The following is a 16,189-nucleotide window of genomic DNA, read 5'->3' on the forward strand; positions in this document are numbered from 1 at the left end:
ATATGAGGCACAAATCTGAACATTTGCAAGATAAGCATAGCAAGAGTATTTTAATTCAAGAAGAACAGGAGCAAGTGAAGATATGGGATAGAGAGCCTGATTTTCTTCCAGGCACCCCATTTTGATGGAAATGAATATGGTTTCTTCCATGTGAATATAGAGATTTGTGACTAGAAATTTTCTATCAGATGAAGGAATCCCTGTAATGATTATAGTAGCAGTCATATTTGAAAACATCCTGTTTTGGTAAATACTTTGTACATGTACTTTGGAAGTTATGTGACTGCTGGTCCACTGAAAAGTACCATCTGCTGATTTGATGATGAGGTAGTCATTTACTTTAAAAGTAAGTCTGCTTATTGGACTGGTTAATTTTATCCAATTGCTGAGTAAAGTGATAATACTAAAGTTAGAATAGTTTTTACATCCTTGTAAATTTTCTCTTCATTAGGATCAAACATCATCTCTGTACTATCCAAAAGATCACAATGATTCAGGACTTGGAGGTTATGAGTCCAGTTACAGTAAGGTAAGGCTTTTCCCCCCTTCGTAAAGGTGTTTATGAAAATGTCTTGTGCTGATAGTTGGGTTTCTTTTGTGTGTTTCTTTAGTCAATTTCAGATTTTTGAGAGAAAACTAATATTCTGGAAATTTTGAATGCCAGATTCCTCACACCATTTAAGTGATTTATTCTTCAGCTTTGCTTCATGGTACCAGGTTTTACTTTTTACTGGAGAATTTAGTGTAGTGCTTTGTATGCCTGAATTTTGCAGTATTTAAGGGAGTACCACTGAGATCCATGATAATTTTCCTACAAATAATTATATTCCCTTTTATTCTATGTGCCTCTCCTGACTTTGTAAACAAGTGCAAGGAAGTAGAGACAGTTTTTTGTGCAAGGTGTAAATCTGTTTGAAGTCTTTTTTTATGGATGAAACTGGCTATATTGCCTTTACTGTAAAGATGTAGCACGTATTTTCAATATTAGTTATCTGAAACACTCAATTGAAGGGACCCTCTGCTTTGGTAACAGGTGTATTGTCCTTTTGTCCTGTTTTACAGCTTTTCTTAAGATCTGTGGCAGCCTTGGTCTTGAGTGCACATACTTTCTTTGGGCATTGCAAGTTTTCTGTGTAGCAGAGCTAAGAGGTGTGTACTTTCCTTGGATCCTCATATCTATTGTTCATTATTGCAGTAGTGGCAGCACTTAGGACTTTTGTCAAAGAAGCTTTCATCTTCCTCCTATTTGATGGACAGACACACTCCACCTGGAAATTAGCATTTCTGCACCTGCCTTTCCACAATATACAAGAATTCTTGAGTGGATGCGAGTACCAAGTGTCATCAGTCTCAGTTCGGTCTAGCTTTCATTACAAATAGTTATCCTGTTTGGTGGAGGCTCATCTTATTCTAAATAGTGTTTTGCTCATTTGTACCCAAGGATATAGTGGGAAGGTTATAGATCACAGTTTCTAAATTTAATGACTGCATTATTTATGGGGAAACAAATCCCACAGAAAAAAATGTAGTTTTGCTTGTTAGGGACAGAACACAATGCTGGTTCCTGTCCCAATTGCGCTAGTTTCGGCTAGAAGACCAGCAAGAGGAGAGCAAAATAGTTGCAGAATTATCTGCACCAGAAAAGGCCGCAACCATTGTCGATGTCTGCTGTGACATCAGCCAAGTTGTCTTCAGACTCCCAGCTTAAAGTAAATAAATACAAGACAGAAGGAATCCTGGGAGGAGGATATATATATATGTATATATATATATCTCAACTTAATCTGAATGCCTTTTGCAGCTCTTGACTCTTCTGCATTCTTAGACTGACCATTTCTTCTGCTAGTGCCATCTGGAGGCATCACTCACTCAGACGACTGCACTTTGTCTGAATGTCTTTCTACTAGCATCTGTTTCCATTGCCCATATTTTGCTAACATAGAGCTTGGGTGATATTTATTTGTTTTATTTATTTCCAGTTTGATTACCGGGGAAGTCCACTGGGCCAGAACGTACCCATTTTCAGTGGAGACCCGGGGAGAAAAGCTCCAAAAGCAAAGCAAATACAAGTTACATAGTGTAAAAGATAGTAATAAAATATATACATTTGGAATAACATTACATTGAATACAGTTAGTACAAAAGCACATAGTGTAAAAAAGCACATAGTGTAAAAAAGCACATAGTTACATAGTGTAAAAGATAGTAATAAAATATATACATTTGGAATAACATTACATTGAATACAGTTAGTACAAAAGCAAATACACGCAGTATACTTCAAAAAAACATAATTCAGGAAGGTAGATACAATAGATTTAGTAGTTTCCTTCAAGTAGCAGGTTTTACTGTATGAGAAGAAGGTCTAAGGTTACATGCTATTTACAATATTTACATATGAGTAGTAGAGAGAGAGAAAGTACATAAACTGAGAGTAGAATATAGTTTGATCAAGCAGTGATCGAGAGAGAAAAGAGAAGAAAAGAAGATAGTATTAGGGTAGAGTAAAGAGAAAGGATGTAGAGGGTTCAAGGGGAATTTATTTAGATTTATGTAGGATGTAAGCAGGTGCACTTATGTTTAGAGGATAAGTAAGAGAAAAGTTAGATTTTGAAGGCTTCAGTGTTAGATGTTGTTCTAAGAGAAGAAGGGAGAGAGTTCCATTTCCTGCCAAGATAGTAGGAGAGAAGGAGTTGGCCAGCATGGCGATTGGGTTTGTGGATGGTGATTAAATTTTGGTGTTCAGATCTTAGAGATCTGTTTGGGGTGTATGGCGGAAGGATGTTTGCTAGGGCTGGGCATTTTTCAGGGTAGAACATTAATTTGTGAGCAGTGGTTAGTTGGAGGTAGTCTAGGTAGTTAGGGAGTTCTAGCCAGTTCAGAGTTTGTAGGGAAAGACAATGGTGAGAAGAGGTTTTAGATTTGGTAGCAAATTTAGAGATTTTGTTATAGCAGATTTCGAGTTTATATGGAGATGGAAGATGGAGATATTTCTTCACTTCTCTTATGCAAGGATGTCTGTTGTAGAAAAAAAGAAATCATTAGCTCCTTCTAACAGCTGCAGAACTCATTGTCAGCCATTACTCCCTGAAGCTGGACCAAGCTATCTAATACTCAGACATTCACCAGCTTGCTTCAGCAGGAGTTAGGCAGGCCCTCCTTCCATCTCTCCCCTCCTAAACCCTTTCACAGGACCTGATAACACTGGTCAGAGCTTTGTACTTTTCCCTCTAAAACCTGCCATCATCATCAGAGCAACCATCAGTGTCTGGGGGGCCCCTGTCTTGAAAAGAAAATACAGTCCCTCCCAGAAAACTCAGACTCATCTGACAGTCCTGTGTGTGGACCATCTTCTGCTGTTTTTCTTAGTAGTTAGATACTGAGGACACACCGTCTTCCAACTAGAGAATTTATGACTTGGAGGCACCCTCAACAGTATGAAGGATCACTTCAAAAGGGAAGCTAAGGGCTACTGTTATGCTCAGAAGAAAAAGGTATAGAGGTATTCAGGGTTTACAAGAGCCAAAGCCCTTTCCTGTGCCAGTGGTCTAAAGGGAATAAATCTGAGAGTGCAGCCCAAGCCACCCGAGTATGATGAACTGATCAGATGCTTAAGAGTTTATCCAGGAAGGATGGGACGTGTGCCCATCCTTGGTGAAATGGATGCTGGCCAATCCTTGGCTTATGTCTTTGTTCTGATGACAGGACCTGTACTGGAGAGGGGAGGCTAGTCATAACACTGGGAACCTGTGAAAGAAAGACTTGTGTGTAGACATTGAAGCCAGTGACTGTAATCTCTTTTGGCTGTTTGAGGAAGCACATATACACAGATAAGGGGACATTGGCTGCCTTGTGATGAAGGAAGAGCCTTGTCACCACCAGGGTATAGTTAGGCCATAGAATGGGAAAAAAGCTACTTTTGCTGGCATGCCAATGAGAGTGTACAAATTATCCTGACAGCTTTCTGAATGTTAAGACTTATCTAGTTGTATGTCTGATTGAGAAGAGACTTACTTGATGGTCACCAGAAATGGGGAAAAAATGAAAAAAAAAAAAAGGAAAGAAATGTCTACACCTCAACCACCCCATCCTTCAGGACTCAGAATTGCCAAGCCCAAGCATTAAAAGTTCTGTAACGCTCCTGTCTCAACAGAAAGAGAAGTCTTATCTGAAGGGAGTATGACCTTGAGAAGTAAAGTCCCAGGTTAAAAAGCACTCTGTCAAATGTGTCTGTGATGCAGTGGATGCTTCATGCAGGGCAGCAGCAACAGAATTAGTTGTTAGGAAACACGCCTGGCTGAGGATGTGAAGAAATTGCTGCTCAATGCCCCATAAATAAAGAAGCAGCTGTTTGAGCCCTTTGCTGAACAGGTGTGTAAGAAGCTAGAGGTAAGGGTAAGTCAGTGCAGTCTTCAAAACAGCTGATGTGATGTCAGTCTTATCTTTATTCTCGCTGATGGGTCAGATCCGATCCAATGTTAAGTTGTCTATCTCGCCTTCATTCTTGCTGGATGGGTTCGGAGCCGACCTCGGCTCCGACTTGGCCACTCTAAAAGCTCGAGAGTTGGTTCCACCGGCTCGAGGCTGCCCCTATATCCCACAATGCTAGGCGTGAATTACCTCAGATCTCGTTTGCCGCTACAGCGATCGAGGTGTTTTCTACCGGCTCCAGGTTAGTTTAAATTAGATTAGTCTAATAACCTTTAAACTTACTCTAGTTTAGTTTATCCCCTTTTATACCTTTAGTGTAGTGGATATTTATCCCTTCTACCATCTTATCCAGCCCCTTCTTTTCAAGAACAAGTAAGTTCTTTCCTTAGGCCTTTGGGACCTTCCTTCCCCCAGTGTGTGTATGTGTTTTTGATAGGAGTTTTATATCCTTTACTTAACAAACTTTTCAGAAGCTTTGTTTTAAAGTAATCTTACTTAGATTTTTCTGACAGTGTAATCTGTGTGTGTGTTGTTGTGTGTGGTTACACTTCGGTTCCTTGAAAATGTCCAAGGATTCAAAGGTCTCAGGCTTCAAGAAGTGTGACTCGTGCTTTCAGAAAATGTCTCTGACAGACGGTCACACTTCTTGTGTGTACTGCCTGGGACCTTTACACCTGCAGGACTCTTGTGCTGTATGCCATGGCTTCAGCCCTAGAGTCCTGCAGGAAAGAAAAAACAAACTCATATTAAGGGGTTTGCTTAAGCCTGAAGGTTCCCTATCTGCTACCTCGGGAAAACCTTCTAAGGCGTCTAAGACCTCGGCTCCAGCTTCTGAGTCGAGGCCTAAGGCTTCGAAGCCTGCTGCTACATCGGCTCCGGCTGGAGCCGATGAGTCTTTGACTACAGTGTCTGTGGTTCCCTCGGCTCCGGCCGGAGCCGAGGCATTAGAGATTCCTGGGTCGGCTCCGATCAGACCATCGGAGCCGACATCTAGAAAGAGGTCGAGGTCACCATCCCTTGGCTCCGTTCATTCGGCTCCAGCGTCTCCCTTGCTGTCTGAACGGAGCCATAGATCTCACTCCTCCAGGTCATCGAGGCTCTCGGATCATGACCTCCAGAGGGTAGTGAGTTGACTTTTAAAGTCCGAGGCACTGGCCCAAATGCTTCAGAGCCCGACTCATCAGTCGATGCCTCAACTTATTCCTATAAATATTCCTCCTCCGACTCCTTTGAGCTCGGAGCCGGGGCGTCTCGGAACCGAGACTGTGGTAGCGTCGGAGCCGATACATTTGTCTTCGGCTCCGTCATCGGCTCCGATTTTTTCTTTTGAAGAATCTCGGCGCCGGACTTCCCTCGTCGGCACCGAGGGGGTGAGTGGCATCGGACCCTTGTCCGACCCCCCTCTCCCTCTCGGTGCTTCGGCGCTGGTGAGTTCGGCTCCGACATCGGCCTCGGAGCCATCTCTGTCGGTGCCGAGGGAGGTTTTCAGCTTCTCGGAGCGGGGACCTCTGGCTCTGCCAGACAGGGGTGCGTTCGAGGTCATGCGGAGTGTGTTGGAACCTTGTTCGACTCCACAGTCGGCTCCGTCCGCCCTCCCTCTTCGGTGCCTCTGGTTATGTCGACTGACTCCCTCATCCCAGACCGCAGAGAGCGAGCTCCTCAAGAATCCCCTGTGGGAATCTCATCTTCTTCAGAAGACACCCCTGAATTAGCAGGGGAGCCCCCTAGGAAGAGAAAGTGTAAGAGGAAGCACATAGACTCACCTGAGTCTGTCACCTCTGACACAGATTTAGAGGATTCCGAGGGTTCCCCCCGTTCCCCTTCTGAAGATGTCTCCCTTGCGGACATTCTAGAGATCCTGAAACAGAGGGGAAATTGGCCAGCCCTTAACCCTTCGGAGGATGAATCTGTGTATCTTGAGGCGTTTGGCTCTTGCCCCCCCCCCTTTGATCCCCTCATGCAGGTGGTGGCAAAGAAAGCCTGGACGGCTCCTGACTCAGTGGACCCTACCCCCAGGAGACCTTCTAAATTTATAACAGCACCAACTGACAAACAATTTCTAACCAAAGGTGTTTCTGTGGATGCTATGGTGGTAGCTGCTGCCACCAAGAAGGAACTAGCTGATCCTTCAGTGCCTATTCATCCCCCTAACAAAGAATCTAGGTCTATGGACAGGTATGGGAAGTGGATGTTTTAGTCAGCGACCTTTGCAATGCGTTCGCTGAACTACCTATGCCATTTCACCCGTCTCCAGAGAGACTTGATCAAGGAAGCGAGTGAGATGTTGAAGGACCCTTCAGCTGCAGATTTTCAGGACAAAATGAATACCCAGCTGACTACCCTGAATTCGATAGCTAACTCCTCCATGCGCCTCCTCTCATATGCGGCTGATGGAGCGAGTAGAGCCGCAGGGACAGGTGTTGCCTTACGCCAGCATGCCTGGATGCGTCTATGCAATTTTGCGGACCCCTTTAAAACGTCTTTCACTAATTCCCCGTTTGATGGATCATCTCTCTTTGGTCCTCAAGTGAAAGAAACCTTGACTAGGTGCGAGACGGATGGCAAAACTCTCTGCCGTCGGAGTCCGTTTTTCTACTCCTTCTAGACCTTACCCCAAAGGCCAGAAAAGTGGAAAAATGTGGTTCCGCAAACAATCACAAGGAAATTTGCCTGACGCACAAAGTCGGTTCCCATCCAGAGGCAGAGGAGGGAACAATAATGGTAGACGTCGCCCCAGAGGCAGAGGGGGTCCGCAGAACCAGGGCAATCGAGAAACTTTTCCGATAAGCCCTTTCAGCATCCCTGAGGTGTTGCCCGACTGTCCACCTTCGGAGGCGGTCGGGGGAAGATTGTCACTGTACCCAGAAGCCTGGCTATCCCTGACTCAAGACAAGTGGGTACAGTCCATCATTTCCGAAGGCTATTCCATTCCCTTCGTTCGCATTCCAAACCAATCAAAAAAATCCCTTCCAGATGTTCCACCCGTTCAAAGGGATCTTGCAGCTTTGGAAATTTCAAAGCTGCTTGCAAAAAGAGCAATTCAGCCAGTTCCAGCAGACCAGCAAGGATCCGGAATCTACTCCAGGTTCTTTTTAGTTCCAAAGAAAACAGGGGACTGGAGACCAATTTTGGATCTCAGTATCTTGAACAAGTCAGTCAAGAAAACAAGATTTCGGATGGTCACGCTGCAGTCCATCCTTCCCCTATTGGGAAAGGGAAACTGGATGTGCTCTATAGACCTTCAGGATGCGTACTATCACATAAAAATGAAGAGACGCTCCAGAAGATTCCTCCGCTTCAGGCTGGGAACCAGTCATTTTCAATTCAGGGCCCTGCCCTTTGGTCTCACCACTGCCCCGGTGTTTACCAAATGCATGGCAGTGGTAGCTTCTCACCTGAGACGTCAAGGATTCCAGGTGTTTCCATATTTGGACGACTGGCTCCTCACAGCTCCCACCAAGCATCTTCTTCTAATGGCCAGGGACTACACCTTTCGCATTTGTCAAAATTTAGGCATTTCAATAAATTGCGAAAAGTCTGTTTTGTCACCTTGCCGTACTATTACCTTCATAGGCGCAAATCTAGACACAGTCAACATGTCTGCAAGACTAACAGATCAGAGAATAACAGACATACACAAACTGGTCTCGCTTCTTTTCAACAGCAACAGAATCAAAGCCAGGTTAGTTCTGAAAGTGTTGGGGATTATGGCGGCTGCCATACCTCTGCTTCCATTAGCCAGATTCCACATGAGAATCCTTCAATGGATGCTCTTCACGCAATGGTCATACCAGCAACTTCCGATGTCCCACACCATTATGATTACGCAAACATGCAGAAATCATCTTCTGTGGTGGATGTCTTCCCCTCAGCTCTTCTTGGGAAGACCCTTTGTTCCTTCCCCTCCGGTTGCTACTCTGACAACGGACGCCTCCCTGATCGGGTGGGGGCATTATCAGGGCAGAACTGTCCAGGGCACATGGCAACCAGACGAATGCCACTTGCACATAAATGTTCTAGAGATGAGAGCAGTGCTTTTAGCGTTGCAAGCCCTTCAAGACTCTCTTCCCTTGGGAACGATAGCAATCCAGACGGACAATATGTCTGTAGTGTGGTATATCAACAAACAAGGCAGAACCAGGTCCTACCCCCTGTGTCGAGAAGCACTCAGACTGTGGCAATGGGCGATTTCTTCTCAGCGGTTTCTGATAGCAACGCACATCCCGGAAGTCCAATCAAATCGCGGACAAGTTGAGCAGAGCTATCCTCATGCCTCATGAGTGGTCTCTGAAAGACTCTGTTGTGAGAGAAATTTTTCTCAAGTGGGGTCAGCCTTGCTGCGACCTTTTTGCTACTCCCCAAAACAGCAAGTGCAGAGATTATTTCACCCTATTCCCTTTACCAGGCCAGCCCAGCAGAGACGCTCTAGTCCAAGTTTGGCCCGGGGACTTCTGTATGCATTTCCTCCCTTCCCACTAATCTCTCAAGTGATACAGAAAGCTATCGCTCAGAAGGCCTCGTTGATCCTCATTGCTCCTTACTGGCCTCGACAGGTTTGGTTCCCCTTTCTACATCAATTTCTGTTGGAGCGACCTTGGCATCTGGACCTAGTTCCAGATCTTTTGATCCATCAGTCGGGTCAGTTTCATCGCTCCCTTCCCTCTCTGAACCTCACTGCTTGGTTCCTCCGATTCCAACCTTAGCCAGGCTTCCTCAAATATCTCACTCTGTTCGAGATATTTTGATAGCTTCCCATAAATCTTCCACTCGAAAGATTTATTTGAGTAAGTGGAAAGCGTTTAGCCTATTGGGCTCAAGGAAGGGACATAGATCCTTTCACTGCTTCCATCCAAATGGTCCTTGATTTTCTAGCTGAACTCTTCCATGCAGGTTCATCTCCTTCTACTCTTAAAGTTCAATTGGCAGCTGTTTCTAATTTTCATGTGGGCATTTCAGAGTCTGCCATAATGTCCCACAAGCTTTGCAAAGCCTTTTTGAAAGGAGTTTTTCTACTCAGACCTCCTATAAGAAATCCTCCTCCTCCTTGGGACCTAAATTTAGTTCTTAGTTCTTTGATTCTTCCCCCTTTCGAACCTGCAGCCTCCTGTTCTTTAAAATTGCTATCATGGAAGACTCTCTTTCTGGTAGCTATTACTTCAGCTAGAAGAGTTTCAGAACTTCATGCACTCAGCTGTCGACCTCCTTATCTGTTGTTCCATAAGGACAGGGTATCTTTACGAACCAACCCGTCCTTTTTACCTAAGATAGCCTCGGCGTCTAACCTGAATCAAAGCATTGACCTCCCTGTGTTTTTTCCAGAATATTCTAATAGGTCTGAACAAAAATTGCATTGGCTAGATGTTCATCGTCAGTTAAGGTACTATTTGGATAGAACCAAACAATTCAGAAAATCTGACCAGCTGTTTGTCTCTTATGCAGAAGGCAGAAGGGGACTTTCAGTTTCAAAGGTATCATTATCTAGATGGCTAACATCTCTGATTTCCCTTGTTTATGAAATTAGACACCAAAAGCTGCCTAACAAACCTAAAGCCCATTCCACCAGAGCTTTGGCTACTTCTATAGCCTTCCAAGACAGACTGCCTATTGACACCATTTGTGCAGCGGCTACTTGGGCTACTCCTCACACTTTCATTTCTCATTATAAGTTGGATTTAGCTTCTAGGCATAGAGCTAACTTTGGTTCCACTGTTCTCCAGAGTCTGTTCTGTTAGGCCACCCGGGACAAGGTGCTAGGGACGCGGTCCCATCCAGCAAGAATGAAGGCGAGATAGACAACTTAACATATAGAAGTTATGTTCTTACCATAACGTTCCATGTTAGTTGTCTTCTTCTCGCCTTCTTTCTTGCGTCCCACCCTCCTTCCCCCTGGCCTGGACAGACCTAGAGGAGTTTGATTGTGACCTCTCTTTCTACCACCTCTTTGCGATAGGTATATGCTCTGCTGTGCATATTTTCCTACATCAGGCTTAGGTCACCCTTTCTCTTTCCCGTTGTTTATAGAGGTGGACTTTTTTCCAGTTTTTCCTGGTTGTATTATTAGCTGGGCCTAGCTCACAAACGAGATCTGAGGTAATTCACGCCTAGCATTGTGGGATATAGAGGCAGCCTCGAGCCGGTGGAACCAACTCTCGAGCTTTTAGAGTGGCCGAGTTGGAGCCGAGGTCGGCTCCGAACCCATCCAGCAAGAAAGAAGGCGAGAAGAAGACAACTAACATGGAACGTTATGGTAAGAACATAACTTCTATTTTCGTCCTTTTACAAAAGGCTAGGCTTATAAATGCCTTCGGGCAGATAGCCTAGTACCTACCTATGAACCTAAAAGCTTGAGGCCTTCATTAAAGCTCGTGGGCATTCAACCTTACCCACAGTGCCCTTCTCTAATTTCCCCAGATCTCGTTTACCTCTTTGTGAAGGATGTGGTTCTGAAGCAAACTCTGGGCTAAGTACTTTTTTATTTTCAAATAAAAGCTTTTCATACTTATTTTTTTTCTCTGTTAAACGTTAGTCTAGAAATTGTCTTTCTCTATTTTTGAGTGTATCACTTACCATTAGCTTTCACTTTTTAAAGCGTGAGTGTTCATTCCCTTTCCCTATTAACGTCCGTTTAAGTTAGAGGACATTTACCCTTATCTGTTTTTCCCTTCCCCTTTCTTTATCATCCATTTGAGTCAGAGGGCGATTTCTTCTGTTTTTTTTTTTTTTTTTTAAGACTGACTTCTATTTTTCCTGAATACCTTCCGTCCATTTAAGTTAGAGGACATTCCCAGCGCGCGTGTGTGTGTGTGTCTTGTTGTAATTTTCATTTAACTTACTTTTTTCTCAGGATAATGTCTCGGAAGCAAAAAGGGAAGCCTCTTGGTTTCAAAAATTGTGAATATTGTGGGGAAAAAGATGCCCTTCAGTGATTCATACACTGTGTGTTTGTACTGCTTGGGGCCTCTTCATCTCCAAGAGTCATGCTCCATTTGCCATGGTTTTAACCAAAGGGCACTTATAGAGCGTAAAAGGCTCCTATTAAAGGGACTGCTGAAAACTCCTTTTTCTGAGGCAATCTGTTAAGAGTCCGCAACTTCTTCACAATCCGATAAATCACAAAACCGTTGTTCTTCAACTCCAAAGTCTTCCTTGGAGCTGAAACAAAAAAGCTCCAAGATTGTCTGCTCCAACAGAACCTTCAGAGCAGACATTGTGTCCGGATCCAAGAGTTAGTCAGAACAGCTGGAACCCTCATCTCCGACCTCTTAGTCTCCCACTGATTTTATATATAGGAGCCGCTCTACATCATTTCAACCAGTACCTTTTCAGCTGCCTTTTCCATTCTTGACCAAATCAAGGTTTCCAACCCTTTCTACTCTGTGCACCAGGAACTTTTTGGACAATGATGCTAATAGGGTAGTGCAGAGGCTTCTAAAGACACCAGCCTTGTTGACCAAGTTGTTACTAGATATGAATCCAAAGGAATCAAAACTGGTGAAGTCCTCCCCATCAGCACCTGCTCCTCCTGTGATCCATCCCCTTGTTTCGGAGCCGGAAGATTCGGATGTCCAACTTGTGTATGTCTCTGATCCTAAACCCATTGGTTCCTCAGATCCGACATCTGCCCCGAATGTTTCCATTCAGTCTTAGCAGGAGACCTCAAGGAGCCGACACTCCCCAGTTGGATCCACAGAGCGGGTTCATATCGATTTAGTTCCGACCCTGCCTCTGAGGGCTTTGGTGTGGGTGAGTTTGGATCCTACCTCTGCTTCAGAGCTTCTGTCTCTTGCACCGGAGATTCCTTCAGCCCTAAGAATTTTTTTATCAGATCCGGGGTGTTCTTCGGAGCAGGGACAGAGTGCCTTTGAGGTTATGAGGAAAGTATTGACTACATCCCAGTCTCAGACAGAGTCTGTCTTGAATCTTCCTCCCTGTTATTGCCAGTGACTTTGCCTTTTCATAAACCCTCTCCACGGGACCACAGTGACCCCAGGCCTCAGGATGTCCAGCAAGGGACACCCCCCCTCTTCTGAAACTAGCCCAGACTACCCCACTGAGGAAGTCCCTCAGAGGAAGACCTGCAAGAGGAAGCATCTTGACTACCCAGAGTTGTTGATCACATCTGATACTAACCTCGATGCAGAGGGGTCCCTACGGTCACCTCCTGAAGATGTCTCCTTTGGAGGCATCATGGAAATGTTAAAGCAGAGAGGTGATTAGCAGTCCACATCCCCTTCAGCTGTGGAGTCCATATACCTGAAGGCTTTCAGGTCTCGCCCTTTAACTTCTTGGGTGACCCCTCCTCCTGATTCTCTCAGAAGGCGTGGGAGACCCCAGACTCCATAGAGCAGACTCCTAGGAGGCCAAATAAATACATTACTGCCCCTAAGGGCAAGCCTTTCTTAACTAAAGGTGTAGCAGTTGATGTCATTGTCGTGGCGGCAGCCACAAAAAAAGAACTATGTGAGACCAGTTCTTCTGTCCATTCTCCGAATAGAGATTCCAAGACCATGGATAGGTATGGGAAGCATGTTTCTTTTGTCAGCAACCATTGCCTTACGATCACTGAACTATCTGACCCACTTTACCAGATTACAGAGGGGATTGTTGAAAGAACTGTCAGACTCCCTCCAAGGAACTGTAGCTGTTGCGTTACCAGATAAAGTCACCGCTCAACTTACCACCCTCAGTTCAGTCGTAAACTTTTCCATGAGACTCGTGTCTTATGCAGCAGATGGAAAAAGCAGGGCTGTGGGTTCAGGGTATTTCTCTTAGTGGGTAGGCCTGGATGTGCCTTTGCAATTTCACAGAGACCTTCAAGTTTTCCTTCATTAATGCCCCTTTTGACGGCTCCTCTTTCTTTGGGACAAAAGTAAAACAAACGCTCACCAGGTGTGAACAGAAAGGCAAGACCTTGTCTGCCATTGCAGTGCATTTTTTCACACTTACTAGATCCTTTCCCAAAGGTCACAGAGGTACTGGAAAGATGTGGTTCAAAAAATCACAAAGGTCTTTCCAGGACGTAGAGGGGGTAGCAATAACAGAAGATACCACCCTCGTAGCAGGGGAGGCCTGCAGAATCAGGGCTCCAGAGAATATTTCTTTGGTAGGCTTTTTCAGCGCTCCTGAAGGGGTGCCTGATTGCTCACCTCTGGAGGCAGTCGCGGGACGATTGTCTCTGCACCTTCAAACCTGGCAAAAGATAACAAATAGATGGATACAGGACATAATATCCAGGGGTTACATTATTCCCATTCCCATAAACCAGTTCCAGATGTTCCACCTAGTCAAAAGTAGCAAACCATAGAAATCCAAAAGTTGCAAAGAAAAGCAGTCATCCAAGAAGTCCCCACCGACCAGAGAGAATTCGGAACTTACTCAAGGTTCTTTTTAGTTCCAAAGAAAACGGGACTGGAGACCTATTTTGGATCTCAGCATTCTGAACAAATATGTGAAAAAGACCAAGTTCTGGATGGTGGCACTGCAGTCAATTCTTCCATTCTTGGAAAAAGACAATTGGTTGTGCTGTGTAGACCTTCAGAATGCGTACTACTATATATGAATGGAAAGGTGATCCAGAAGGCATTTGCACTTCTGGCTAATCTGCCCTTTGGTTTCACTACAGCCCCCAGAGTATTCACCAAATGCATGGCAGTAGTGGCATCTCACCTGATACGTCAAGGATTCTGGGTATTTCCATATCTGCTGCACAACTTCAACGACAAAACAAACAACTGAAAATGAAGCTTGCCAATAAACCTGCAACGGATTCAGCCTAAAAATGCTCTGGTAGATGAAACCACGCTGAAAAAAAATAAAAATGTTCAATTTATTTTAGCCAAAAATGTCCATGAATCCATCGAAATATGGGTTTCACTGGAAATATATTTTTTGAGAATTGTATCAACTACCTTGGCTGCTGCATATGTCATACTGCCGCTTGCACTGACCAATTGGCGCATTGGGGGTCCTGGATGTTTTTATGGATCTTTGGGTTACCAAAGAGCACTGGAATTTTTGGATTCGGCATAGAGATAAAATTAAAAACATCCAACTCAATGACCCCATTGATGAACAGATCGTCAAAATAGGAACGGACTCGAGCCATATTTACATTTAGCTCATTTCTAGATACCTCTCGGTATGTATCAGAGGCCAAGCTATCTAACATTCTGTTGGTATAATCTTCTATCTCCATTACCACCAAACCACCCCCTTTGTCTGGCTGCATGACTCTCACTGTAGAGTTGCATAATAACGCCAAAAGCGACTTCTCCTCTTTAGTAGTATTATGATGGCCAGGGCATCTGGAGTTAAGTAAAAAAACGAATATCCAAGTCACACAGCTGTTCAAAAACACCCAAAGAGGGGTGTAAAGGGGGATTGTAGGTACTAGGTATATGGAAAAAAATATTATTGGGGGTAGACTGGTCCCCTAGCAAAAGGTGTAAATTTAACTTTCTCACGAAAAGCTTTAGATCTGATACAGTTTTGACCACACACGCTGTCCGAGTGGGTACAGATGATAAGCCTTTAGCCAAAAAATCAACCAATGGTTGTGGAAAGACAAAGTCGGAATAATTAAAGATTTTAAAGTCCATCCCTGTATTGTAAATTATCTCATGCGAGGGGTGATCCACAGGTGTGCAGTCATTAATGATCTTGGTTAATTCCTCCTGGTTCTGTGTCTATTCCTGTTCTTCCGATTCGGTGACTGCTGTGGTGGCGAGGCTTGGTCCTGAAAATTTACCCTCTCTGAATCATGTGGTGGATTCATTGGCTTAGATAGTAGAGCTAAATGATCACTCCTTCTGATCTGGTTTTCTTGATCTAGCCCTCCAAAGGATGGTTCAAGGGCCTCAACCTGCTCCGGATTGAGTAGATTAGAACTAGGGTATTTAGTTCCATTCAAAGCATCAGGAACTCGAGAAATGAACCCCTTGTAATTACCTTGTGATTTAGGAGGCTTAGGGTAAGCCACCCCAATATGTTTCCAGTGAAACCCATATTTCGAAGGATTCATGGACATTTTTGGCTAAAATAAATTGAACATTTTTATGTTTTTTCAGCGTGGTTTCATCTACCAGATCATTTTTAGGCTGGATCCATTGCAAGGTTTATTGGCAAGCTTCATTTTCAGTTATTTCCATATCTGGACAACTGGCTTATAACTGCCCTGACCAGGCATCTTCTGCTACAAGCCAGGAACTATACTCTACAACTTTCTTCCTCCCTAGGTATAACCATAATTTACGAAAAATCCACTCTAGAGCCATGTCAGAGCTTGGTCTTCACAGGAGCAGCGATAAACACAACAATGACAGCAAAACTTCCACAGGATGGAGTAAACAACCTTCAGCATTATGCAAGACTGTTATTCAGGATGAAACGAGCTTCTACCAAACTAGTTCTCCAAGTACTGGGAAAAATGGCTGCTGCAATTGTGCTCATTCCCCTAGCTCGTCTTCACATGAGAATACTTCAGTGGTTACGTTCAACACAATGGTCAATTCTAGAGCTTCCAATGACATACAAGGTCATGATAACCAGCTCATGCAAAAAGGACTTCCAGTATCGGATTTACTGTCTACTTGTATCTCAAGGCCGTCACTTTATTTCCCCTCAGCCCCAAGCCATGGTGACCACGGATGCCTCCCATATATGGTGGGGGGGGCATTATCTCAAGAAGACATTTCAAGGCATCTGGCAGCAACACAAGGCTCATTTGCAGATAAATGTCCTAGAGATGAGGGCGGTGCTT

At 44.3% G+C, this 16,189-nt stretch overlaps 1 protein-coding gene across 5 annotated transcripts in view; it reads left to right on the forward strand.

The window, feature by feature from the left end:
- RAVER1 (ribonucleoprotein, PTB binding 1) overlaps nt 1-16,189 on the forward strand; it is a 2,969,353-nt gene that overhangs the window by 2,510,701 nt on the left and 442,463 nt on the right. For all 5 annotated transcript variants that reach the window (XM_044084574.1, XM_044084577.1, XM_044084578.1 and 2 more), the window contains one exon: nt 452-529. In XM_044084574.1, the coding sequence (XP_043940509.1) occupies nt 452-529 (78 nt within the window). The remainder of the gene's footprint in view (nt 1-451; nt 530-16,189) is intronic.

The sequence above is a fragment of the Protopterus annectens genome, chromosome 9.part0, assembly GCF_019279795.1.
Source record: "Protopterus annectens isolate FY-2018-M chromosome 9.part0, PAN1.0, whole genome shotgun sequence".
Classification (NCBI taxonomy): domain Eukaryota; kingdom Metazoa; phylum Chordata; order Ceratodontiformes; family Protopteridae; genus Protopterus; species Protopterus annectens.